The 26,977-nt window shown below is 48.8% G+C and overlaps 1 protein-coding gene across 4 annotated transcripts in view; it reads right to left on the bottom strand.

Annotated features, from left to right (window-relative positions):
* Positions 1–26,977, bottom strand: part of FLNA (filamin A) — an 85,593-nt gene that overhangs the window by 34,800 nt on the left and 23,816 nt on the right. For all 4 annotated transcript variants that reach the window (XM_069985815.1, XM_069985818.1, XM_069985816.1 and 1 more), the window contains exon 2: positions 11,226–11,651. In XM_069985815.1, the coding sequence (XP_069841916.1) occupies positions 11,226–11,604 (379 nt within the window). In that variant the 5' untranslated portion in view covers positions 11,605–11,651. The remainder of the gene's footprint in view (positions 1–11,225; positions 11,652–26,977) is intronic.

Here is a 26,977-nt window from a genome sequence, read left to right as displayed (position 1 = left end):
GTGCATGCATACACATGAGACCCACAAGCAGACAGCTCTGTATATGGGGTAGTGGCCATGTGTGGTTAATGTAGCTCAGCTACCATTAAAGTGAATGAGCTGAGCTGCAGTAACCTAGCATGGCCACTACACAATGTATGGCGCTGTCTCCTTCTGAATAGGTGGGAGCTGCAGCATTTCCAAAAATCGGTGGGTGAGACCAATTTAACGCCCCGCTGATCAGATACTGATGGTCTATCTTGAGGCCAGATCAATAAAAGTCCTAGAAAACCCCTTTAACCATTCTCTAGCCACAAAGCTCAAGTGCACAAGGATGAAAGTTTCTTTTGCAGCTCTTTCTGTCCAGCAGTTGTTGAGAATTATGGTAGCAGGTCTGTAAGTGTTAGCATCCATCTAGCCCATTCTACAGTAGCTGTAGAATAAGGAAATAGTCATAAACCTCATGGGATTCATTTCCATTCTACAAAATTACTTTTGTTCGCAGTCCTCATCCTGTCTAGAGAGAAGCGTTGGCACAGGGGCCGCTACCTTTCCTGCATCCTTCCCGTTAACTGGTTCTGCATTAAACAGAATTTCCCCTTGCCCTGCTGCATGTGTCGTCTCCAGTCTAACAGAAGGGTAACCCATGTCATTTTTAGGTACCAACGCATTTCATGCACAAGTTTTCCTATTCGACAGGTAGGGGGCGTACTGGAGGAAAGCGCTGTTATTTGGCTGTATGGCCGGCTTTAGACTCCACTGAATATTGCCAGATCAGTGGGCAGGTTATGGGCTGGCCTTTCGGAGGTTTTTGGATGATACTAACCCCATCCTTTTCCATACAGAAAACCTGTAACTTTACCCTACTGAACTCTGCAGTTGGTTCTTTGTATTCACTCTGGCTCCTACGGTCAGCTATGGAGCCTTTGCTCCTGGTCATCCTGGCCTCCGTTTGGCCGCGCTCCTGTGATTCTTACGTCTGGATAAGCTCTCCGCTCAGCACAAATGCCAAACTTGTTCTGGAGGCCTCGGGGCTGTACGGTTGTTGCATCCTGAATAGGAACCTTTGTGCAAGCCATTTTTTTTAGGATTCCTGTGTGCTGGATGAGATAAACCTGGGTCTGGTTATTTTTGTCAAAAACAAAAAAGTTTAGAAGATTTTTTTTATATCGAGGAGCTCTAGTCTGAGTATCAGACTGGAAGAAGTTCAGAACTTTAAGATCTTGGATTTGAAACGTTACAGCAGTGTTCCCTAACATGTGGTTCTCTTGCAACACTACAACTCCACGCATGCCCAAGGTTCCTTGGGGGGGGCCCAAACCACCCACATCTAATCTTGTCCTGGAGCGGAACATCACCGAGGCCCATAGGAGGATATATCCTCCTGTGGGCCTACTGGATCTACTATAAGGAGGACTACACAGGGCACTCTACTATAGGGTAACATTCATAGGAGGCCATCTACTACAGGCGGGGGGGGTAGGACGGGTAAACAGCCTGGGGACCATGGTACATTTAATCTGCCCCAACATGTAGGGCCATCCAACATGTGGATTTCCAGCTGTTGTAAAACTACAACTCACACAGTAACAGCCTCATTGCCAATTCCACGCCAAGGTTCAGTATAGATGTGGATGCCATTTGCCAGGAAGTCATCTTTTCCTCATCTTATCTCCTCTGCCACCAGTTTCCTGTATGAACAAGCGCCTACAGGCTGCCAGCAAGAACACAAGCACTGGGCCATTATGGAGGAATGAATGGGAGGATAGTTTACAAAGAGCTAGATTACAAACCTTCCATTTGTCAAGGAAATTGTAATTTCTTTAGCAAAGGTCAATACCGTAGGTCAAGGATCGTGGGAACCTAGGAGAAGAACTCACTGAATACCAGTAATCTGCCATGGTGGTCATTTTCCCCACACTTATATAACCACCCAGCGTGCAAGAACCTCAAGATGTCCAACTACCAGCATAGTCCGGTGGAACCATTGCTATGTATGTAACGGGTCACTGATTTATCCCCATATACAACTAGTTGTTACTGGAGTTTTCAGAAAAGCCACTTGCTTATTAGGAGTTTTGCAACGCACGCCGAGATGTTTCGCTCCAAACAAAGACTGTTTTCATTCTCTGCAGCATCAATAACTAGAAGTAAAAAATCCTCCGCCAGCCACACCCTGTATAGAGAGCGGAGCCAAGTATCTCTCCAGCACATTGTACACACAATGAGGCCTGACAGCACTGGAGGCACAACAGACAAGGGAGCGCTCACATTCAGGAGCACTCCCAGCCTGAAAGCGACAAAATAGCTGCAAACTGGTATGTTATCCCAAAGGAGGGATGGGGACCCTGCGGCTCTCCAGCTGTTGCAAAACTACAATTCCCATCATGCCTGCACAGTCAATTCCCATCATGCCTGCACAGTCAAAGCATAAGCTCTCCAGGCATGATGAGAATTGTAGTTTTGCAACAGCAAAATAGCAGTTGCTATTCCACACGGCAGCAGTGAGCGTGCGAGTCTGGGGGGGGCTGCCGGAGCTGCCGGCGCTCCTATTCCACGGAGTCGACGGCAGCAGATCGTTGCTGTATCAGTCGTTTGTTTTTCAACATGTGGAAAAACAAACGACTGCAACGATCAGCCGATATAAACGATGTTGGCTGATCGTTGCTGTCAATTCCCCGGGACGATTCCGTAACGGACGATAATCGTTCCGTGGAATAGGGCTTTAACAAGAGGGGTTAGGTTTTTTTTTAGTTCTTTACATCTATAGCATAAACAGAGTCATTGTCCAATTTCATGGTGTCTTAGCAGGTCTGCTGTGTCCCCAGTGTGAATGGAGCAGTCAGGTCACACCTAACACTTGTTCTTCAACTCCATAGAACTAGAAGACACCTACAGAGTTGTATGTAGCAATGTGCATGCTTGACTGCCATTCAATTCATCCTGGGAACACTGGACCCCTACTCTTATAGGGGGGGGAGGGGGGCTCCAGTCATGAGACCATATACTGGGGATAACTCAGTGTCCAACTTGGGACTATGCATTTAAAGGGTTTGTAAAAACATAGCTGATGTCTTCCAATAGCAGCATACCTATTCTGCTAGATCTTGTCAATCATGTAGCTCTAAGATGGTAAGACCTGGGAAAGTTGGGATAAGCCACACAGCAATGACCTGGGGCCGCTCTGCTACAAGTTACCATTGTCCCGATAGGTGACAGCCCGTACGCTGTGACAGCCCGTACGCTGTATTTCTTTCGGCAGGAAACCCATTTGCAGCTAAGAGGGAATTAAGAAACTCGTATTCTCTGCCAGAAGGAGGACTGTGCGCCAAACGCATCCACACCGAGACTACTCATCCGAAAGCCAAACTAAATGCATTACAGCATGGTGTGCAGCAGTGGAGGGAGCGGCCCTCACTTTCTTCCTGGAGGACCTGGAAAGTAACGTCCCCTCTAGTAGTGTGGGGGGGGGGGGGGTCCAGCTTTCTAATCAGACTGCCTGTGGGTCCAGACTAGAGGGGAAAGGGGACGCCAGAGACTGCTGTTGCCATGACATTGGGATAAAAACGACCCACTCAGCAGATTATTCAGCAGCTGCTGCACTTGAAAGAATGCCAAGAGTCTCTGGTGTGTATGAAAGCCGAGACTGGCACTAGGGCAGAAAGTATAGACAGGGGAGGGTGCCGCAACCTCCCAAGCGCCAAGTCATGGACGAGCCGGACGTTTCCAGTACATTTTTACTCCTGGATCTGAAAACAAAGAACAGTTCTATGATTGCTGCTCTGGGAGCTAAACGCAGCTCACGTTAGCATTATCCCCTATGAAGGATGTAGTTATGAGTCTCGGTCAGACAATATAGCTACAGACACTTGTCTCCTACATTCCTGAATAATTTCAGGTTTCACCACGGAAACTGTGTGGACAAGTAGCTATGAGTCTCCATAGTCTTATCTAGTCTAGGAGCGAGCCAAGAAACTTAAGTCTACAGATCGGAGGGGGCATCAGCACCAAAACCCAACACACCTACAGTATGTGATTTTGTGACAATGACTGGAGGGATGTAAGTTACCCCCTATGGGTTCACACGCTCAGGTTTTAAATTACAATTAAAACAAAGTCAGGAACAGATATGCAAAGAGGAGAAGTCTCAGTCTCTCTCATATCTGTCCTCCATGTATGACCCATTTCCGCCTGAATGTGTGAACAAGCCCTTAGAGGTAGAGCTCACACCCCACCATTTGCATGTACATCACTGTACACACTCAAAGGGGTATTCCCATCTGGACACAGCACATACACATCCCTCTCCACCCCGACTGTGGCTGCAGGATACACAACACACACAACCCTCATATAGGATAGGGAACAGCTAGTCCATTCTCGTAACTTATGAGTCCTGGAAAAGCCACTCGGCACCCTACTTTTAGCAAAACACTCATCATCATCAATGGGAGTTGGGCAAACTGCCTAATACATAACCATCTCCACTGTATTTGGCTCCCTAACTACCTCTGGAGGCTCTTAGGCAAAATAGTTGCAAACCTGGAACCTGAACATATCGACATTTATGAAAATGGTTGAATATGCCCCTAATTTCTACATGGAAATGCCCCTTAAAGGGGTTATCCAGTATTCTAAAAAGCGTAGGTACTTTCTTAGCAAAAACAGCGCCACCTCTGTTCTCAAGTACTGTGTTGTAGCTTTATTTACTTCAATGGAACTGAGCTGCAAAAGCCACAACCAAACCGGGGACAGGAGAGGTGCTGTATCTGGAAGAAAGCAGCCATGTTTTTCTTAACCTGAACAACCCTTTAGCAGCGGGTCTTTCAACCAGGTGTCCGAGGGCAGAAAACACATTAGCCTCCCAGTTTATGTGCTGTATTCTGTCAGTGATCATGTGTTATGGCTCCGCGACCACGTGTGACTATTCCCAGGATATGCTGCCGCTACTCTTACACTGCAGATGCTGCCCATTAACATTACGTATTCAGGGACCCGCTCAGCCGGAGAGTCCGCGTTCCCACATACAAAGGATATGGTGCGGTTATTCCTACGACTTGGAATGACAAATATTTCCCAGATTTCAATCACGCAGAACAAAGGAGTTTCCGGATATGAAAGGAGTTTTCCACTGACAACATCAAGCGCAGAAGCGTCCTGCAGAAAATCACAAGGCTCACGTCTTACTGCATTATCCGCCTGCCAAGAGGTTTATTTTAGGTTATTTCTCTTTCCCTTGGACTCTGCTTTATCTGGCGGAGGGGTTGTGTGTAATCCTGCTGCGCTCACTTGTCCTATTTCACACTACACCTTTAAGAAGGCACAGAGGTGGGAGAGCAGAGAACACCACTTTCTGCAGGACATACAGCAGCTACAGAGGTGGGAGAGCAGAGAACACCACTTTCTGCAGGACATACAGCAGCTGATTTGTACTGGAAAATTGGAGTTTTTTTAATAAAAACTTACAAATCTTGGCACCAGCTGTTTCTGATTTGAAAGAAACATTCTTGTGAACAACCCCTTTAAGGGTATTTTTACACACAGCAATTCGACAGCCACAAACAAGCACTGATCAGCTAGATCGGCACTTATTTGTCGTGACTGTACACGGCACAACAAATCGAGGAGCCCGGGCTACATGAACAATTCTAGTATCATTCATGCTGCTTGGGAAACTGACAGCACAGATATGTATGTAGGATGTGTATACATCTGCGCTGTCAGGTTAACAATTACAAGGGCAGTGTATACTTACCATCCCCACTGCTTGTGATCCAGCACGGTTTCCCCCAGTCTGGCCACCAGCTGTATTTTCAGACGCCGCAAGCAAATCAATCAGGAGGCAGGACCTGCTGCTGCTGGACTGGCGAGACATGCTGGGTCACAAGCAGCTGGGATGTAAGTATACACTGCTACTTGTGATTATACTGACAGCACAGATATATACACATCCTATATACATAGGTGTGTTGTCAGTTTTCTTTTATCATTCTCAGGTTCACACAACCCTGTTTACACAGGATGATTTGTGCCCAACGGTAAGTTTAAAACCCTGCTCAAAAGACCCTATCAGCCGAGAATATGGTGTTCATCCCCCTATCCTCAGGTGATCGCTGTCACTTTTACATGGGCCAATAACAGGAGCTAAATTGACTGGGGCCATGTGCCATTGGTCACTTGATCATCATTACCAGGCTTCATCTGAGGTGGTTTCCTTGTCGTAAACAATCTGATAAAGTCTGGTAATGCTGATCACATGGCAAAACCCAAACAAAATTGCAGAGATCACATAAAAAGGGTCTCTAAGGTAGTGTTCACACATTACTGTACTGCATCATTTCTGTAAAGACACTGCAGTACCGCAACAATACTTTAAATTTAAACATGTGTAAACACAGCCCAACACCGGCCATACACAATAGATGTTTTAGCTGACAATCTAATCTGTATGGGGGTGGTCCCCAACACATGTTGCAGGGTAGACGGATAGTATTGGCCCTATTCCACGGGCCGACTAACAGGAGCAAACGAGCGTTATTAACGCTCGTTTGCTACTCGTTCCCCGCTCGCTGCTGCCGCTATTCCACATCGCTGCAGCGAGCGAGTCCAGGGGGGGGGGAGGCTGCCCGGGTGATCGCTGATCGTCCGGGCAGCCCATAGGATACTGCTGCAGACGCTCCTATCCCACGGAGAGATGGCAGCAGATCGTTGCTGTTATCAGTCGTTTGTTTTTCAACATGTTGAAAAACAAACGACTGCAACGATTAGCCGACATGAACGATGTTGGCTGATCGTTGCTGTCAATTCCACGGGACGATTACGATAATTGTTCCGTGGAATAGTGCCTTATGTTGAATCTGAACTGTCCGATCCTTTTGATCTCTGGGAGAGCTGTATATACTGGGATGAGGGAGAGCAGAGAAGTCAACTGATATCTACACTCTAATATACACACACACACATACATATATATACATATACATATACATATATATATATATATATAATCCCTGCAAAAGCTAATAAAATGCAAAAAAAAACCTAGGCACTGAAGGGTTAACTCCATGTGCGAGTCCCGGCACTACTTAGTGGTAAGCACAGTATGCACACAAGAATGCAGAGCGCTGATTGCTCAAGTAGTGGTTTAGAGAATTGGAGGATGGGTGTGGCGCTGCCATTCACTCTCAGAAAACAGGACCCATGTACAGCGCTGGCTGCAGCCCACCAGGATGACAGTGCAAGGATATACAGGAAGTCTGCAAGTGTAAGGAGAGATAGACAAGGGGGGCAGAGGAAGGAGAGGAGGATGAGAAAAGCAGATGTCTACTATAAAGCCGATCCAGGGAGGAATGCTCCTCGCTCCAGCTGCTTAGAAGAAGAGCACAGCTACTGCAGTGTAGTTTAAGGGGAACTCCACCTTTTCTTCTCATGTGAAAGGTCAATGAAATCATAACCACCTTCTAGATCAGGAGTGTCAAACTCATCCCTGCAGCTGCTGCAAAACTACAATTCCCATCATGCCTGGACAGCCGAAGGCTGTCCAGGGATGATGGGAATTGTAGTTTTGCAGCAGCTGTAGAGCCGTGAGTGACACCCCTGATCTAGATGCTATGATGGGTGCAGAATAAGGTCAATTATGTACAGATATATTGCAGCAGCAAGACCCTGCCATAAAGTGACATGTGTCTATGTGCCGTAAAGGTCAGGGCCAACCATAGCGGCAATATACACAACTCCCGGCTGCTAATCTCCGTTGTGATGGCTTTATGCTCCATTGTCCAGGAACGCGCCATGTAAGCCTGTGTTCACATCTGGATCTCCAGCTGTGCCAACGCCACTGACTTGCATGGTCGGACAGGATCAGTCATGTCACTTTGTGTTGAATGATGCCCTATTTGTTCTGTCAAACATGACGGAACTTGTGATGGAGGTCTTCCATCAGTGCACGAGCGTTGCGTTGGATATATCACCTCCCAAAAAAATAAATAAATAAATAGCCCATATAATAGGACGGCCGTAACTGTGCACGAAAATCTGCAGCCATTGTATTGCGCTGGAGTCCACCGGCTCCATACATATGATGCCCAATGGCAATGCGGCTCAGGACAAGGACGCTGTATACCTTCTGTACCCGTATATATATCGCGCACGCAAGCCTCAAGGTGAAGGCAGGTTCAGCAAATTCCTTGATGACAATCTCCTCGCATAAATTTCTGGTGCACACCCATGTCCATAGGCCATCATATTTGAGTGGCACCGCTCGTAATAAAACATAAGATTTTCTCAAGGCTCCTGTCCCGTCTTGTTTTACAGTCGAGATTTAACACTCGACGCTCCCCACATCCGCCCATCTAGAATGGTTCTGTGTGATTAATCCCATTACTAGAATACAAGAAATAAAAGCACACCCTACGGGCACCAATACTGGGTGACAAGAGCTGGCAGGGCAAGGGTTAAGCTGGAGGAAGCCGCATCTCTGAACTAAGTGTAAGGTTTCCTGACCAAAAATGCCTGGGGGGGGGGGGGGGGGGGGATCCTAAGGAAATACCATGGCAACTGAATTCCGCAGGTCTTCAGGGATCAGCGAGGGTATGACCCCCAGAGCTGCCCCCGATCAGGGCAATTTAGATGAAGAATGCCTATCATTCCAGGAATCCCTGTAGGTAAAGACCGGAACACTGCAATTCTAGATCCAACAAGCAGAGAGGCCAGATGTGCCCTGCTATATGTACTGTACCACCATGTATGTCACCGCCATAACACGTGCAACAGGAATCTGCTATAAATGACCCCAAATGACATACAGAATACACCTACTGTATCTAAGCTACTACCACCCACAGCTGGGTAACTGAGTATCAATACCAACAAGATGCCCAGGCTCTATCGCACTGGCATGGCCTGTATTGTGCACCCAACATAAACCAAGGGATAGAAGGAAAGGATATGGCGGACCTTGTATTCCTACAGCCTCACCAAAGACGTCCTGCTAAGAAGTGGAAAGTTTCATTGTATGAATGACTCTAGTATGTAACAGCCATATGGGATCCAGCTGCAAGGCAGACGACTAAGTATCCAAAGCTTCTCACTATGGAGAATGTTACCAGTGTAACTGGAGATACCTCAACCTGGGGCGGCCAGAGGGGTCAGGGGTCTCTAACCTACTAATACAGAGCAAGACCCCTCACCCAGGTATACACCGTGCACCCCAGGACCAGGCCTATGTATACAAGTCACAAGTAGATGGTGCAGTCCACCTCCTGTCCTGGGCACATACTGCATCTACTGCGCCCCCTCCCCACTGCATCTACTGCGCCCCCTCCCCACACCCAAACACTGCACCCTCCGCCTGCTCTCACATCTACTTAGTCATATCCCTTCCATGACTGTGCAATTCCCTCCTCTTAGCCCCTGGTTATAAATCTAGTATACCTATTCCTCCACATCCCATGTGCATGCAGTGTACCCCTCCTCCACCGCAGCTACCTAGTGCCCCCTTCCCATCTCCTAGCAGTGCACCCCTCCTAAACGGGCCATGCATATCCAGGAGCTTCCCCCTCCATCAAGTGCAGCTTTCCATACTCATTCAGCGCGCCCTTTCTTTGGCTCAGGTCATGTCAGGTCATAGTGCACCCCTTCCCCTGGCCATAGATCTAGCACACCCCCCTCCTCCTTTCCCTGTATACCTAGTGCACACCTTCACCTGCCCAGGTGTAGCCATTGCATCCTTTTCCATGTCAACAAAGTGTTGCCTTTTTATGACCTGCCCATGCACCACCTAGTGCCCCCCTCCTCCTGCCCCACCATGCACCACCTAGTGCCCCCTCCTGCTGCCCCACCATGCACCACCTAGTGCCCCCCTCCTCCTGCCCCACCATGCACCACCTAGTGCCCCCCTCCTCCTGCCCCACCATGCACCACCTAGTGCCCCCCTCCTCCTGCCCCACCATGCACCACCTAGTGCCCCCCTCCTCCTGCCCCACCATGCACCACCTAGTGCCCCCCTCCTCCTGCCCCACCATGCATCACCTAGTGCCCCCCTCCTCCTGCCCCACCATGCACCACCTAGTGCCCCCCTCATCCTGCCCCACCATGCACCCCCTCCTCCTGCCCCACCATGCACCACCTAGTGCCCCCCTCCTCCTGCCCCACCATGCACCCCCTCCTCCTGCCCCACCATGCACCACCTAGTGCCCCCCTCCTCCTGCCCCACCATGCACCACCTAGTGCCCCCCTCCTCCTGCCCCACCATGCACCACCTAGTGCCCCCCTCCTTCTGCCCCACCATGCACCACCTAGTGCCCCCCTCCTCCTGCCCCACCATGCACCACCTAGTGCCCCCCTCCTCCTGCCCCACCATGCACCACCTAGTGCCCCCCTCCCTGACCATGCACCACCTAGTGCCCCCCTCCCTGACCATGCACCACCTAGTGCCCCCCCTCCTCCTACCCCACCATGCACCACCTAGTGCCCCTCCTCCTGCCCCACCATGCACCACCTAGTGCCCCTCCTCCTGCCCCACATGCACCACCTAGTGCCCCCCTCCTCCTGCCCCACCTAGTGCCCCCCTCCTCCTGCCCCACCATGCACCACCTAGTGCCCCCCTCCTCCTGCCCCACCATGCACCACCTAGTGCCCCCCTTATCCTGCCCCACCTAGTGCCCCCCTCTAATGTTCTAGCCATATATTTATATTTCCTGGCTCAAATACTTGGCACACATTATTTCCTAACCATGTATTTGGGTTTGGGACACCCCTCTTCTGCACTATCCAGTTATCTAGTGCCCCCCTCCCATGTTACATATCCCGTTCCCCTCTTATGCTCTAGCCATATACCTAGGGTCCCCTCTTATACTGGTGAGGTCTAGGGGTATACCAGTTGCACCCATGTTAAACTAGTGGTCTATGTCTAGGAGTACACCTGGTACCCCCTCTCTTACTGGTGTTGTCTATGTGTATACACCTGGTAGCCCCCTGCTTATACAGGTGAGGTCTGTGTATATACCTGGTAGCCACAATTTATATACCTGGTGCCCCCGCCCTTATACTGGTTATATATGTGTATACACCTGATGGCCCATATATATACACACACACACACACACACACATATATATACATATACACACACACATATATATACATATACACACACACACATATATATACATACATATACACACACACACACACACACACACATATATATACACCCCCCGTCCCCCCCGTCCCCCCGTCGCTCTCACCTATAGACACCAGCTTGATGTTCTCCCGGTCCAGGAACTCCAGGGCCACGCTGACGTTCTCCAGCTGCATCTGGCGGAAGGTGGGTCTCTGGTTGTACTTGCGGTACATCTTCTTCTGGCTCAGCACCTCCAGCAGCGCGATCAGCCGCAGCCCGTCGCTCAGGTCCGCCTGCAGGTTGGCGATGCGTTTATTCACGCACTTCAGGTGCTCGTTACACCAGCGGGTGAACGTGTTCTGCTGGATCTTCTTCCATGGCGCGTCCTCCGCCAGGTCCTTCTCGGTAGCCGGCATCTCCGCTGGGTCCGCCCCGGGCACTACTGCTGCTGCTGCTCCTGCTGCCGCGCCGCTCTGGGTGAGCCTCGGGTGGGCGCTGCTCATTTTAAGGCTTCGGTCGGAGAAGGAGGCGGAGAAATGAGGGGCGGGGCCTAGAAGAGAACGGAGAGCCTGTCAGAGAGCTGAGGATGCGGGACACCGGGCACACATGGCGGCTATCCTGACTGGGGGGCAGTGTCCAACAATATGCGGCCAAAACTACAACTCCCATCATGCCCTGATAATAGTCTGCTCTCTAAAGAGGTGTTTCCTAACCTGCAGCCTCCAGCTGTTGCAAAACTACAATTCCCATCATGCCTGGACAGCCGAAGGCTGTCCAGGCATGATGGGAGTTGTAGTTTTGCAACAGCTGGAGGGCCACAGGATAAAGGATGAGGAAACCTTGTTGAAAAACTACAATTCCCATCATGCCTGGACAGTCAAAGCTTTGATTTTAGCTGTCCAGGCATGATGGGAATTGTAGTTCTGCAACCAAAGGTTCCCCATCCCTGGGTTAAAGGGAAACTCAGCTAGAAAAGATGTCCCCTCCTACTTATATCCATGTTTATATTTTACTTGTTCAAGGCGGCAATAAAAAAAAAAAAATTTGTTTTGTTTTTTTGCCACTCTAAAGTGTCACAGAGGCGTGGCCAAGGCACTGAAGTGACATTTCACAGCAGCAGTTTCCCTTTAAGGAACCCAGGGAAATGGTAGAGTTTGATAGTGGGCTACAGCTGTCAGTTCGGATCATGGGACCCCCAGTTAGGCCAGGACTTGCAGCCACAATACAGATACAGTGCACAGTGGTCGGTGACTATGCTGGATGGTCCTCAGGTCCGGCCTATGAGGGAAGCAATGTCACTCACACACATCCATATTATATTAAAGGGATACTCCGGCAAAAATCTTTTACTTTCAAATCGACCGGTGTCATAAAGTTACATAGATTTGTAATTTACTTCTATTTAAAAATCTTCAGTCGTCCAGTACTTATCAGCTGCTGTATGCCCTGCAGGAAGTGGTGTATTCTTTCCAGTCTGACAAAGTGCTCTCTGCTGCCACCTCTGTCCAGAGCAGGAGAGGTTTTCTATAGGAATTTGCCACTGCTCTGGACAGTTCCTGACATGGACAGAGGTGGCAGCAGAGAGCGCTGTGTCAGACTGGAAAGAATACACCACTTCCTGCATTACATACAGCAGCTGATAAGTACTGGAAGACTGGAGATTTTTATATAGAAGTAAATTACACATCTATATAACTTTCTGAAACCAGTTGATTTGAAAGAGAAATATTTTCGCCGGAGTTCCCCTTTAAAGGTGCCCATACACAATGTGGGCCTCCATAGTCACTGGGACCGGCTGACTAACCTATGTGTATGTAGACAAGCCAACTCTCCCTTAGGAATGTGACATGTAAATGCCCAATGCCGCTGCCATGTCCCCTTCATGTTTTCTCTGTATGATGGGGGGGAATATACTCGCCGATGTTGTTCCCGACATACTGACAGGTCCTTTAATGGACTGAATATGATCGACTAGCAAAAAACGTGCACGCTCCACTGAAATGAGCATGCATGTATGTGTATGGGAGCTGCCAGCCGACAGCTATTGACAGTATATATCAGTGTCATTAGGGGAAAAAAAAAACTTTGGACGTTGCAGAAGTATGTCACGCTCCGAAAGGGAGATTTATCAAACGGAATTGGCTCAGTTGCCCCTAGCAACCAATCAGATTCCACCTTTCATTTTCCAAAGTCTGTGAGAAATGATAAATGGAATCTGATTGGTTGCTAGGGGCAACTGAGCCAGTGTCACTTTACACCATGTTTGATAAATCTGCCGCTGAGTGTTCAGAGTATCCAGGATAAGGGTGCGTGCACACTACGGAATAGCCGCGTATAACCCGCGGCATATTCCGTCGCTCGTCCCCGCACGCAGCGGCGCGCATATCCGCCCGTGCCATAGACACTATTCTGTGCACGGACGGATTCCGCATTCCGTCGAAAGAATTGACATGTCACTTCTTTCGACGGCACACGGAATCCGCCCGTGCACAGAATAGTGTCTATGGCACGGGCGGATATGCGCGCCGCCGCGTGTGGGGACGAGCAACGGAATATGCCGCGGGTTATACGCGGCTATTCCGTAGTGTGCACGCACCCATAGAAAAACATGGCCGCTTTCTACCAGACACAGCACCTTTCCTGTCCTTTCCTTAGTTTGGGTGTGGGGGTTTTCAGGTGAATGGAGGTGAATTGTAATACCACACACAACCTGAGGACAGGAGTGGCGCTGTTTATGCAGTAAAGTAGCTGTGTTTTTTTATCCTGGATAATCCCTTTAAGAACTGTCCCATCATCCCTAGCTGAGAATCCTAACACATGAGCCCAGCCTTAGGCCCGGAAACCACATATGTTTTCTATCTCCCAATGGAAACAAAGCCATGACTGAACTGTGACGCACCCCACCCGTATCCACACTCCTGGCCTGCCCCTCTGTTCTGTCAGAAACATGTAAATAAGCACTTCTATATACAGGATCATATGCTGTATACCATATACCCAGCCCCGACCACTGCTAGGATAAGGGTTGAGGTTGAGCTGTGTGTGGTATTACACTTCACAGAAACTGAGCTGCAATATCGTACACAAACTGAAGACAAAAGTGGTGCTGTTTTTGGGACAGACCATTGTCTTCTAATCCTGGACATGTAGTATGAGATTATTACTCTCCCTTATGTAGTCAGTGACTAGAGAACAGCTAGATATAAGGGAATAATAATAATATAATGGAATAATAAATATCCATTGTTATACCGCACACATGTGGCGGCCATCTTTAGTTTCTAACTCACTAATCTAAGAAATTTACTGAGATAAGATGGGACTTAGAGGCCAATTACAGATCATATAACCTTCCAGATAATTCCATATATAATCCCAGCATCCTGACCAGAGACTAATGTGGATACAAGCGGCTACAGGCGACCCCGGAGCAGGCGGCTGCTACCTGATCTGCAGCACATCACAGGATGTGACTAACCGGTGAGACAGAGAGAGGTCGGCGGTGTGTGGAGATCACTGAGTCACTACAGTATGTATGCACCTCACATTACATATATGTCAGCAGAATGGACGGATTCTGACAGGATCTGATGGCAGTGTGAACAAGGCCTAAGGCCCTACTACAGGGATGAATATATATACTGTGTAATAGGGCTGGCGATCTGCCGATCAGTGATCAGGCCCCTTTGAGTTCACACATCGATCACACTTCTCCCTGTATTTTAAGGCTGAAAGGCCGCACAATCTGATCAAGCTTTACCGGTCCTATTACATGGAGCGATAATCGGCCGACTATCACTCCTTGTTTTTGAGACAACGATCAGTCATGATAATCATCATCAGCTGATCATGTCTTTTGGTCTTCACCTAAAATCATCGGCTGCCGACCACTCATCGCTACAGTGGCGCAGCCTGTTCTCATGCTGCATCAGCAGCTCCGGGAAGCGAGTTGAATGCAGAATTAGGCTATGTTCACATCTCATTTTCGGCTACATGTCGGGAATCAGTGAAAAAAGGATGCTAACGTGGAGCGGAATACCCCTTTAAGGTCTGCACCGATTGCCTAAACTTTGCCAAACTGTGCGCAAATCCAATTATGTGCACAAAAATTTGTTGTGTTGTTATCCTCAGATCCACCCTCGAATCCAGTGCAGCAGTAACCTGGTGGGGGTAAACTGAAAGGGCCTATCCAGGATTAGAATAAGCACAGCTAGCTACTCTCCTGCTAAAACAGCGCCACCCCTGTCCTCAGGTTGTAAGTGGTATTACAATTCGGCCCATTCACTTCATTGAAACTGATCTGCAATACCCACACCCAAACTGAGGGCAGGAGTGGCGCTGTTTGTGGAAAACTCCAATCACCTGATAAAGGCCAAAAGTGTCCTTCTGGCTTCCTCCTTTTTTTGCAACTGGAGCCAACGGGTGACATTTGCCTCCCTGGCACATATACACTGACACACATTGGCGCCTTCCGATGTATTTTGCAATCATCTCGCTACCGTTTCCTATATTCTGAGTTTCAGAGAGGGATTGCCTCATAGGAGGCTCACTTCGCTGCTGGAGACGCTAGTTCTATATCTGAATGGAAATCGCTGAGTTTTGGATAAGAATAAATATGGACCTGGCAGAACACGAGTGGGACCACTATAAGGGGCCTGTGCACAGACTTAGCCCCCCATTCACACTTCCTTCTACAAGGGCGACGTGCCCACGCCTTTTCTCCATTATACCCTGCAGTGATCCTGGCTGCTAATCCCCATTGATGCGCTCTTGTTTACAGGGAATGTTTTGATAGATCGGGCTATGTACTTAGGGCGTGTGTGAACAGCGGGCTACGTGTGTACTCCGATGAGTCCGGCTGCTCACAAAGTATAGGATACACCAATATAACCAGTATAAGGGAGTGATCCCATAACATTAGGGAGTAGCTGACAGAGCCATTCCCTCAGGAGTTCTTGGAGGTTGGTGAACCTATGTACGCGTCTCGTAGCGCCTGAGGCCTCGCAGGCCCGACCTCTTGTAGGATCACAGTAGTCTGAGCTGTTTTGTCCTGAGGAAGACCCTGTTCTCGGTGATGGGGGATGAGTCATGTGACTGGGAATGCGGTGTGCAGCCGGCTGACCGCAGGGCTTACTAATGTCTTACAGGAGGTCGGAATTTGTTTCAGCACAAAAATTTTCTTAAAATGGAAGTAGTTGGGGGATTTAGTTCCACCCGCCCGTGCTTTGTTCTGATGCTGGTGTCACCGGGTACATACTATTCCCCCTCTCATAGTAAGCATTTCTGCAGAAGATTGCCCCGCAGGCCGTGAAATAGTTAGAGAGAAAGAAAATAAAGTGGTTGTAGGAGGTGACACAGGGGTCAGATGCGTCCGTGTGATGAAGCCCTGTAACCCGGATAAAAGTTTCCTAAGGTGAAGAAAACGCTGCGCCCAGATGTTACATCTTTTATGAGATCTCTTAAATTCTCATTCACATTTTGCTTTTTTTTTCCATTTCGTGTTTGTTTGTGGATTTTTTTTTTCTATTTTGGGAAAGAAAACCACAGCTGTGAAAAAAAAACATGAAAAATGTGAGATAACCCCTTTAAGGGCAATGTCACGCGTGTATACGAGACGTTTCTGCATCCTGTCCTGACTGCGGGACTGCTGACCTGAGGTAACGGAATTATTGCTGTGAGGTTAGTGGACCTGGTGTCGGACACTCACACGCTTGTGTGAAGCCAGTTGGGGTGGAACCAGAGAGGGACACTTTAGGGTGAAAACACGCAAGTGGTCGGCCGCATATGGCCAGAATGTGTCAGCCAGTTTGGCCATGTTATGTATGTCTATGGCTGATACCGTATAGCGGCATCTGTCTTGCAAAAGGCACTCATAATAATGGGGTAGTTCCGTAAAGAAAAAAAATATTTCAAATCAACTAGTGCCAGAGACTTGTAATTTACTTCTATTAAAAAAATCTCAAGTCTTTCAGTACTTATCAGCTGCTTTATGTCCTGCAAGAATTGTTTTTCTTTTTAGTCTGCAGTGATTGGCTGAGCAGCTGGCGACCTGTCTCGGCCAGTGATTGGCTGAGCAGGCGGCGACCTGTCTCGGCTTGTGATTGGCTGAGCAGGCGGCGACCTGTCTCGGCCAGTGATTGGCTGAGCAGCTGACACCAGAGAAGGCCTGAGGACACCAGGGAACGTGGTAAGGTGAGCTATTACTATTTTATACTACAATCATCAGCCGCTCATCGCTATTGCATGTAACGATGCGTGCCTGACGCCCGATGATTTTATGTCGGGAACTAAAAAAACGATCAGTCGATGATTATCGCTCCGTGTAATAGGGCCCTGACTTGAAGGGACACCACTTTGCCTAAAGGGTGTAAAAGAAATTAAAATATACTTTCTGCTTGAATTATGTAAACCAAGAAGGACAAGAAAACTACAAATGTGTGAACGCAGCCTTATATTCTAGAGCATGGTATGGATGTGGCCTCTATGGCTGTATTCACACGTCTATAATATGGAGGAAAATTCATCTATATTATCGATGCCCCCACCCCGACCATGGGTCTAATGACCCAAACTGAACACATTGCAGATAGCTGTGAGGCTCTCAGTTCAGTTCTTGACAGTCAGGTCGGGACTTGCTTCTGTATTGAAGGCATGTGACCCCGGCCTAAGGGTATAAGGACCTTGCACTAACAATTATGGTTATATAATTACAGCTGTAAATTTGACTGGATTACCCGCCATTTTCCATTGGGTTATATAAAACTCAGTACACAAATATCTGCGATTTGCTTAACATGTACAAGTGTCTTAAAGGGGTTATCCAGCATTAGAAAAACATGGCCACTTTCTTCCACAGACAGCACCGCTCTTGTCTCCAGGTCAGGTGTTGTTTACAATTCAGCTCCGTTCACTTCAATGAAACTGAGTTGCAAAACCTGCACCCAAACTGGAGACAAGAGATGTGTTGTCCCTGGAAAAAAGTGGCCATGTTTTTCTAACGCTGGATCACCCCTTTAAGGCTAGGTTCATACTATGTTAAAATGAGGGCCGTCTTTCATAACAATGGCCGTCACTGCGCAAATAATGTCTGTCACATAGTATGAACCTAGCATAAAGGATTTGTGTGGGAAGCAGAAATTATACAGCTATTGCATATGATCGGGACTTAGGGTCCTATTATACGGCCCGATCATAAACTGCAAACGAGCAGCAAGGTCTGTATATATATATATATATATATATATATATATATATATATATATATATATATATATATTTAGTTAGCGATGTCCGTGCACCCCTTGCATTTAGGGTAAAATACTTACCTTACCACGTTTCCCGGTGTCCTCGGGCCTTCTTCCGTCTCTACACTGACAGGCAGCCGGACGCCCAGCCAATCACTGGACTCTGCCTGTCAGTGCAGAGACTGGAAAAGAAGGGAGCAGAGGACAGAGCTGCAGAGACCAGGTAAGGCCCTCTTGGACATGAGAAAGGCCTGAGGACACCAGGGAACATGGTAAGGTAATAATTAAAGGGGTTATCCAGCGCTACAAAAACATGGCCACTTTCCCCCTACTGTTGTCTCCAGTTTGGGTGGGGTTTTGAAACTCAGTTCCATTGAAGTAAATGGAGCTTAATTGCGAACCCCACCTGAACTGGAGACAACAGTAAGGGGAAAAGTGGCCATGTTTTTGTAGCGCTGGATAACCCCTTTAACTTACCTTATTGCGCACCTCTATTATACCTCTATTGCACACCCAACGCCAGATGATTTTAGGTCTGGACCTAAAGAAACGATTAGCCGATGATCGTTTCATCAGCTGATCATTCTCAATATTACGCGGAATGATAATCTGCTGAACTGGCCTGATTCGGACGATTATTGCTCCGCGTAATAGGGCCCCTAGATACACCCACGCCCTTCCATCTGGGAAGGTATACTTCTGAGACATGGAAGTGGCCAGTGGAGCCATCTCCTGCCCATCTCTTTTAAGGCCTCGTTCACACTTGAATATTTTGGTTTATATTCTGCACCAGCAAGGGGCCAGGAGACTGCTGAAATGGTGTGTTGTAGAATCAGTGAGGAGATGAAAGTGTTTCTTATTTGAATCTTTTGCCTGTATCAGTGGATCTTATTACAGATGTTACCATTATGTCCTCTTTATAGAATGGGGCTTAAAACATCAGTTTTATAAGGATTTTTCACACGTCTCATATAATAGCCCATAGCCTCTCATTACCTCCATAGATGTATAATAACTATATTCCATAGTGGCTCAGTCTGGCGCCCTGGAGCTAAGGAGGACACAGTCCTAGTTATCATATATACTCCAATAGGATGACCCTAGATTACCTATCAGTATTGTATACTGCGGGCCGGCAGTGTATGTTATTACAATAGAGGAATTAACATGAGAATAGAGCCAGACACTGAACGGTACTAGACAAGAGGGACTGGGGACTACATCACACATACACACTCATAATAAACCATGTTACTTAACATTATTCATACCCATTCCCATAGCAGCGAATCTGGACAAGACAACTGGAGTCCCCGTCCTATATGATTGTACCCTGTATTATGTGTATTCATGTACTGTGGTGATGATGTTGTGCTGGTGGTTAAGATACAGCTCAGCCAGTGATGGTACTGTCGTGACGCCAGTGCTGGTTCAGCACACAGGTGTGGTGGTATACCTGCTTTTAGGCTGTGGCTGGCTGTATCCCCCTAAAATATTCGCTGACCTGCCGGGGTTTGATGAGTCCCTTGGGCTCCTTTCATGGTGGATCTGTGCTGGGAGATACTTTAGAAGAATACTTGCGAGAGAGAGATACTTGTGCTTGTGTTTCAACTATACTGTGGCCTAACCACCTTTTGCCCTTCAGTCGGGGTACCCATCCTATCAGGGTGATCCAAGCCCCAGCCTTAATTACCTGGGTGTAGCTAAGTGTCCAAAGTTATCTGGTGTCACCCGCGCTGCAAGACAGAGTACGTAGACCTTCGTTATGGTTGCTTTGCTCTATCCAGGTCAGCTCCTCTGTCTTAGGAGACTGCCCTGCACTGTCTAGAGAGGTTCACGGCGTGGGCTCGGATGATCTCCGACTAGTCTTCCTTTTGGAGTCTAACACTGCATATTTACTTGGATAGATAAGTTAAGGAAACTGATTGTCTCTGGTTGCTTCATACACGTGTGTCTTTTCTCCATTAACACTCTGGACTATACTGGCTTGACTATCCCGGACAAGGGTCCTGGCAGAGCCAGACCCTGGCTTACTTCAGCGGGGATGCCTGTTCTGTGTGTGTCCTCCTTCCCAGAGAATCACAGGGAAACTGACGCTACACTTCCTCCCACCCAGTGACTACTTCCTACAAGGGTATGTAGGAGCCCCTGTGAGTCGTGGAGAAGAGAGTGTGCAAAGAAAGAATTATAGAGATAGGTAGAAGGAAAAGAAGTATCTCCATTGGATTACAAGATCACAGAATACAAAAAAAAAAAAAAACGTAACCCTGAGTTTACTACAGCTGTGCAACATATATACAGGCTCACATACAAAATACTGACATCTGGTGGTGAAACCAATAAATACCTTCATCACCACCTAACCTTTTGAGTGAAAGGCTTTTGCGACAGGTGCCATGCAAGGAACACCTATGGTGGGACACCACAGTACCGCCATATGTATATGTATGTCTTTCATCATGGATGTGGGATGCTATATGACGGATCCTGTCGCTGTCGTTAGATGTACAAGTACCAAGGTCTAATAAGCAATGTATGTATGTAATGGTGTCTGATGTCTCCATACACTATAGCTGTAAGGCCAATCCGCCCTGATTATTTCATCATACATTCCCAGTTCTGTATGACTGCAAAACGGATTAGAGTGACCACTCCGGGCTCCAGTAAAATTCGGTAATAAAATCCAAATAAAAGCCATTGATTTAAATGTCTGGAATGTAATACTACATTTCTCCTGCAGGGGGATGTATAGGCCGCCCATAGTGGCCACACACAGCATGAGAAAACCCACTGTTATACCTGTACATAGCCTGGGCTGCCGGCAAGGCAAAAGTGTGTGACCCTAATCTGTGGATGACAGTGAAAATGGAAGGGTAGTGCTAAGTATCTATGGGTTAGGGGGCGCAACACTTATTCCACCAGTTCAGTTTTAAGCCCCTTACCTTACTCTGATATTCTCCACTTTAACCCCCTATATTCTACCCTTCCCAAAGTCACCCCTATACCCTGTATTATCCAGTCACCCCTATACCCTGCAGTATCTTCAGGTCACCCCTATACCCTGCAGTATCCCCAGGTCACCCCTATACCCTGCAGTATCCCCAGGTCACCCCTATACCCTGCAGTATCCCCAGGTCACCCCTATACCCTGCAGTATCTTCAGGTCACCCCAAAACCCTGCAGTATCTTCAGGTCACCCCTATACCCTGCAGTATCCCCAGGTCACCCCTATACCCTGCAGTATCCCCAGGTCACCCCTATACCCTGCAGTATCCCCAGGTCACCCCTATACCCTGCAGTATCTTCAGGTCACCCCTATACCCTGTATTATCCCCAGGTCACCCCTAAATCCTGCGGTATCCCCAGGTCACCCCTATACCCTGCAGTATCCCCAGGTCACCCCTATACCCTGCAGTATCTTCAGGTCACCCCTATACCCTGCAGTATCCCAAGGTCACCCCTATACCCTGCAGTATCTTCAGGTCACCCCTATATCCTGCAGTATCCCAAGGTCACCCCTATACCCTGCAGTATCCCCAGGTCACCCCTATACCCTGCAGTATCATCAGGTCACCCCTATACCCTGCAGTATCCCCAGGTCACCCCTATACCCTGCAGTATCCCCAGGTCACCCCTATACCCTGCAGTATCCCCAGGTCACCCCTATACCCTGCAGTATCCCCAGGTCACCCCTATATCCCCAGGTCACCCCTGTATCCCCAGGTCACCCCCTAGTGACCGGTCTAGGTGGGCTTCTTCTCCCATCAGCAGCAGCTTTCTCTGAGGCTACAGATACAGCAGCTGTCTGACTGCCTTGTTGTGCTGCGTGCTGTGCTGATAGCTGACTGATCTCTATGAGCGAGGATTCCTGTACAGTACGTCTCATCTGAGCAGTGATGCATATATTATTATTCTGTACATTCACAGGTGGGCAACAATTTACACCCCTGAGAACTTAGTACCTCCCCCCCCCCCCCCCCCCCCCATACACTGGGTTGTACATAGTATTTTTCCAGTTGTTTTCCTGCAGAAGGTCCTGCTATGTGACGGCCGATCACTGGTCATGTGTCGTACACAATGGTGGAAGAGAACACTGAGGCCAGAGATAGGCTGCAATCTCACATGCTCTATATACAGGGGTGTCATGGACCAGGGACCCCCATTCTCGTGGCCTGGAGAGGTGCAATTGATGGGATCCCACCCATAGGTAAAACCTTGTAATCTCTGGAAGCCCCTTTACGTTTCTCACAATTTTTCAGCAGGATTTGTTTCAAGCAGATGGTAACTTTGTGGTTTACACCCAGAGTATGAAAGCCGCCCATACCTAATACTTCTCACAGTGTGCTAGCAATGCCCCCAGTCCTGGCAATGCTCTGCGAGCTACACAGCCTGCACCCCAGTCCTGGCAACGCTCTGCCAGCTAAACAGGCTGCACCTCAGTTCTGGCAATGCCCTGCTAGCTACACAGCCTGCACCCCAGTCCTGGCAATGCCCTGCCAGCTAAACAGGCTGCACCCCAGTCCTGGCAATGCCCTGCGAGCTACACAGCCTGCACCCCAGTCCTGGCAATGCTCTGCGAGCTACACAGCCTGCACCCCAGTCCTGGCAATGCTCTGCCAGCTACACAGCCTGCACCCCAGTCCTGGCAATGCCCTGCCAGCTAAACAGGCTGCACACCAGTCCTGGCAATGCCCTGCGAGCTACACAGCCTGCACCCCAGTCCTGGCAATGCTCTGCCAGCTAGACAGCCTGCACCCCAGTCCTGGCAATGCCCTGCGGGCTACACAGCCTGCACCCCAGTCCTGGCAATGCTCTGCCAGCTAGACAGCCTGCACCCCAGTCCTGGCAATGCCCTGCGGGCTACACAGCCTGCACCCCAGTCCTGGAAATGCTCTGCCAGCTACACAGCCTGCACCCCAGTCCTGGCAATGCCCTGTGAGCTACACAGCCCGCACCCCAGTCCTGGCAATGCTCTGCGAGCTACACAGCCTGTGCCCCAGTCCTGGCAATGCTCTGCCAGCTACACAGCCTGCACCCCAGTCCTGGCAATGCTCTGCCAGCTACACAGCCTGCACCCCAGTCCTGGCAATGCTCTGCCAGCTACACAGCCTGCACCCCAGTCCTGGCAATGCTCGGCCAGCTACACAGCCTGCACCCCAGTCCTGGCACTGCCCTGCGGGCTACACAGCCTGTACCCCAGTCCCGGCACTGCTCTGCCAGCTACACAGCCTGCACCCCAGTCCTGGCAATGCTCTGCCAGCTACACAGCCCGCACCCCAGTCCTGGCAATGCTCTGCCAGCTACACAGCCCGCACCCCAGTCCTGGCAATGCTCTGCGAGCTACACAGCCTGCACCCCAGTCCTGGCAATACTCTGCGAGCTACACAGCCTGCACCCCAGTCCTGGCAATGCCCTGCGGGCTACACAGCCTGCACCCCAGTCCCGGCAATGTTCTGCCAGCTACACAGCCTGCACCCCAGTCCTGGCAATGCTCTGCGAGCTACACAGCCTGGACCCCTGGTCCTGCTCAATAGTTCGAATTTTACTATTAAAGGAAAGATAACAAAGGACTGCACATACACTCCACACCAATCGTCTTTCAACATGAACTCTAAAGCCAACTAGCACATGACGTGCCTACCTCAATCCTGGCAATAGCAAATGGTGTGCCACCAGCAGACTCCCACATACACGACATACGAGATATCCATCATTTAAAAGGGATGTTCATCAAAAAAAAAAATTCTTTCAAATGGACTGGTGCCAGAAAGTGCCACAGATTTGTAATTTATTTCTATTAAAAAAGCTCCAATCTTCCAGTACTTATCAGCTGCTGCATGTCCTGCAGGAAGTGCTGTATTCTTTCCAGTCTGTAGAGCAGGAGAGGTTTATGGGGATTTGCTACTGATCTGGACAGTTCCTGACATGGACAGAGGCAGCAGCAGAGATCACTGTGTCAGAGAGAATAAACCACTTCCTGCAGGACATACAGCAGCTGATAAGTACTGGAAGACTGGAGATTTTTCTTTTAAAGTAAATTACAAATTGTACCAGTTGATTTAAAAGAAACACTTTTTTTGGTGAACCACTCCTTTAAGCAGTACATTTTCTGCCCGTTGTAACATCAGAATGAATGTATTTGTCAACTTCTCTTTATATAATTTCCATCATTTTTTAAAGGGAAAACATACAAAAGGGGAGAGAGGGTGGGCAAGCTGTGGACTGATAATTCCACAGGAACAACCATTATTATTCCCAAATCCCCCCCCCCCCAAGCACCACTACGTGACCCAATCACTGATAGTCCCATAAACCCAGGAACTTACACTATTGGCCTCACACAAGCAAAGGGAGGGGAAGGAGATGGAACGGACAAATGAACCCCTTATTTCCTGGCAGCCAGACTAAACTGCAAGGGGAAGGGGGAGCAATGATAACCCATGGAGGATGCCACCTGCAGTCAGGATCCCATGTGCATTCTGTGGTGTCCTACCACGGGTGTTACAGTTAGATACACCCTTTGCAAAAGTCTGTACTTATTGTACTTGTGTGGTGATGAAAGTAGTACTAAAGCTCTATAGATTGTGTATTTGGAAACTGCACAGCTGAAGTGTATAAAGGGTTGATGTTCCTTTACGTCACCTAAATCTGCAGGCAAGTAGGAATCTGTTTTTCTTCTCTCCTATCAGCTCTCTTCTTATTTCTTCTGTTGCACTCTTCAACCACTCACAGCGCACGTTAGTTTCCGCTGGGGAAGTAAGTCACATGGGTGGAGGAGGAGCAAGGTCTTTTCGTGTTGGGCATTGTCGAGGAAGGACACAAGCTCTCCACAGTGGTCCTGTCCGGGCCCTGGCCCTCTGCCAGGTCCCCTACCTAGTTCAGTCTTAGCTATGGGAAGGACGCAAGTCAGTACACCTCTAAAAACTTTCTTACTAGTAACGCTACACAGCACTATGCACTGTTAAACCCCTGTTAGGAGAGGACAAGCAATAGACAACCTCAACCCACGCCGTGGACAAGGAGAAGTAACAGAGCAGGACAGTATCCACAACAAAGCCAAAGAGCCAGGAACTGATCGGGATAGAGCAAAGTTGCGCAAAGCCTGGGAACTATATCTCGCAGCGCAGGTGTCAGCAGGGATCCCTCAGCATCCCGCTCGTCCCAGGTAACAAGGTCTGAGGCCTGTGTCACCTTCTAGGAAGGTTCAGCCGAGTCTAGTGGGCATAAGGTGGTGTGAAGACTAATTTAAGGTCAATACACGGGCACAGGATTTCTTCATCTTCTTCTAAGTATTCTACCTCATCCTCTAACCTCCCGGCAGTGCACAGTACTACCTGGGTTGAGACCCTCACAGCATCCTCCTCTCTACTACTTTGCTTCTTTGTATCACTCAGCACACTACCCAGTCAGTACGACTATATCCTACACTGCACTTTTACTATAGATCAGGTTGCTGTATTGTCAAGTATTTATCTGGAACTATTGTCAAGGGTGTTATCAAGTGCTTTATCCAGAGAAACCTCATACTGTTGAATCTGTATTACCTGCTGCACATTTGCAACTTCAAGTAAACCAGACTTCCTCACATTTTCTGTGATTTTTCGCTATCCACCGACACAGCACACACCGCAACCTTGGGACACTTCCCCTTTCTGTGGGTGGTGGTTTCCGATAATCCAGGAGGGTCACTACACCACTCTGGCCATCTGTGATCACTCTAACCCAAGGGACCCTGACCACGGGGAAAAGGGTACAACCGGCCTGTGGCGTAGCTACCATAGAGGCAGGGTAGGCAGTTGCTATGGGGCCCATGCTGGAGGGGGGCCCAGGGAAGAAGGTTAGAGTGTGTGTCCTTCTGCTTAACCCCTTATGTACTGCAGTGTGTAAGTGACCCAATGTTTACCTACATGCTGCAACACAAAAAAGGGTTAACAAGCAGAAGACAAAGAGATCTCCTCTGATAACCCTTGACCTCTGTTCTTCAGCTGCCACAATCAAGTAGGAAAATGTGCAGAGATCACTTACACACTACAGTGCTTTGTGTTGTGTAGGGGAGTGGGAGCCCTTAAAATTTTTTGCTATGGGGCCCGTGAAGCCTCGCTACGCCCCTTCAACCGGCCTTGTCATATAAAAGCCGGCGTGCCATCACACCTGTGTGCCTACCTGGCACTGGCGTCACAAAGTAACACTCCGAGGTCCGTCTGTATTTCGGCCAACCACCTCCGCCGTGGAGTCACACCTAACCACCTAGCAAGTGACTGCTACACCACCACACCAGGGGCTCACCACACATTCCATAGACAGTCAGTGTGCACCCTCCATAGGCAGTCAGTGTGCACCCTCCATAGGCAGTCAGTGTGCACCCTCCATAGGCAGTCAGTGTGCACCCTCCATAGACAGTCAGTGTGCACCCTCCATAGACAGTCAGTGTGCACCCTCCATAGGCAGTCAGTGTGCACCCTCCATAGACAGTCAGTGTGCATCCTCCATAGGCAGTCAGTGTGGACCTTCTATAGGGAGCCAGTGTGCACCCTCCATATGCACATAGGCAGCCAGTGTGCAACCTCCATAGACAGTCAGTGTGCACCCTCCATAGGCAGTCAGTGTGCGCCCTCCATAGGCAGTCAGTGTG

This window comes from Dendropsophus ebraccatus, chromosome 10 (assembly GCF_027789765.1).
Source record: "Dendropsophus ebraccatus isolate aDenEbr1 chromosome 10, aDenEbr1.pat, whole genome shotgun sequence".
NCBI classification, from domain to species: domain Eukaryota; kingdom Metazoa; phylum Chordata; class Amphibia; order Anura; family Hylidae; genus Dendropsophus; species Dendropsophus ebraccatus.
This window is presented reverse-complemented; position numbering and strand designations above follow the sequence as displayed.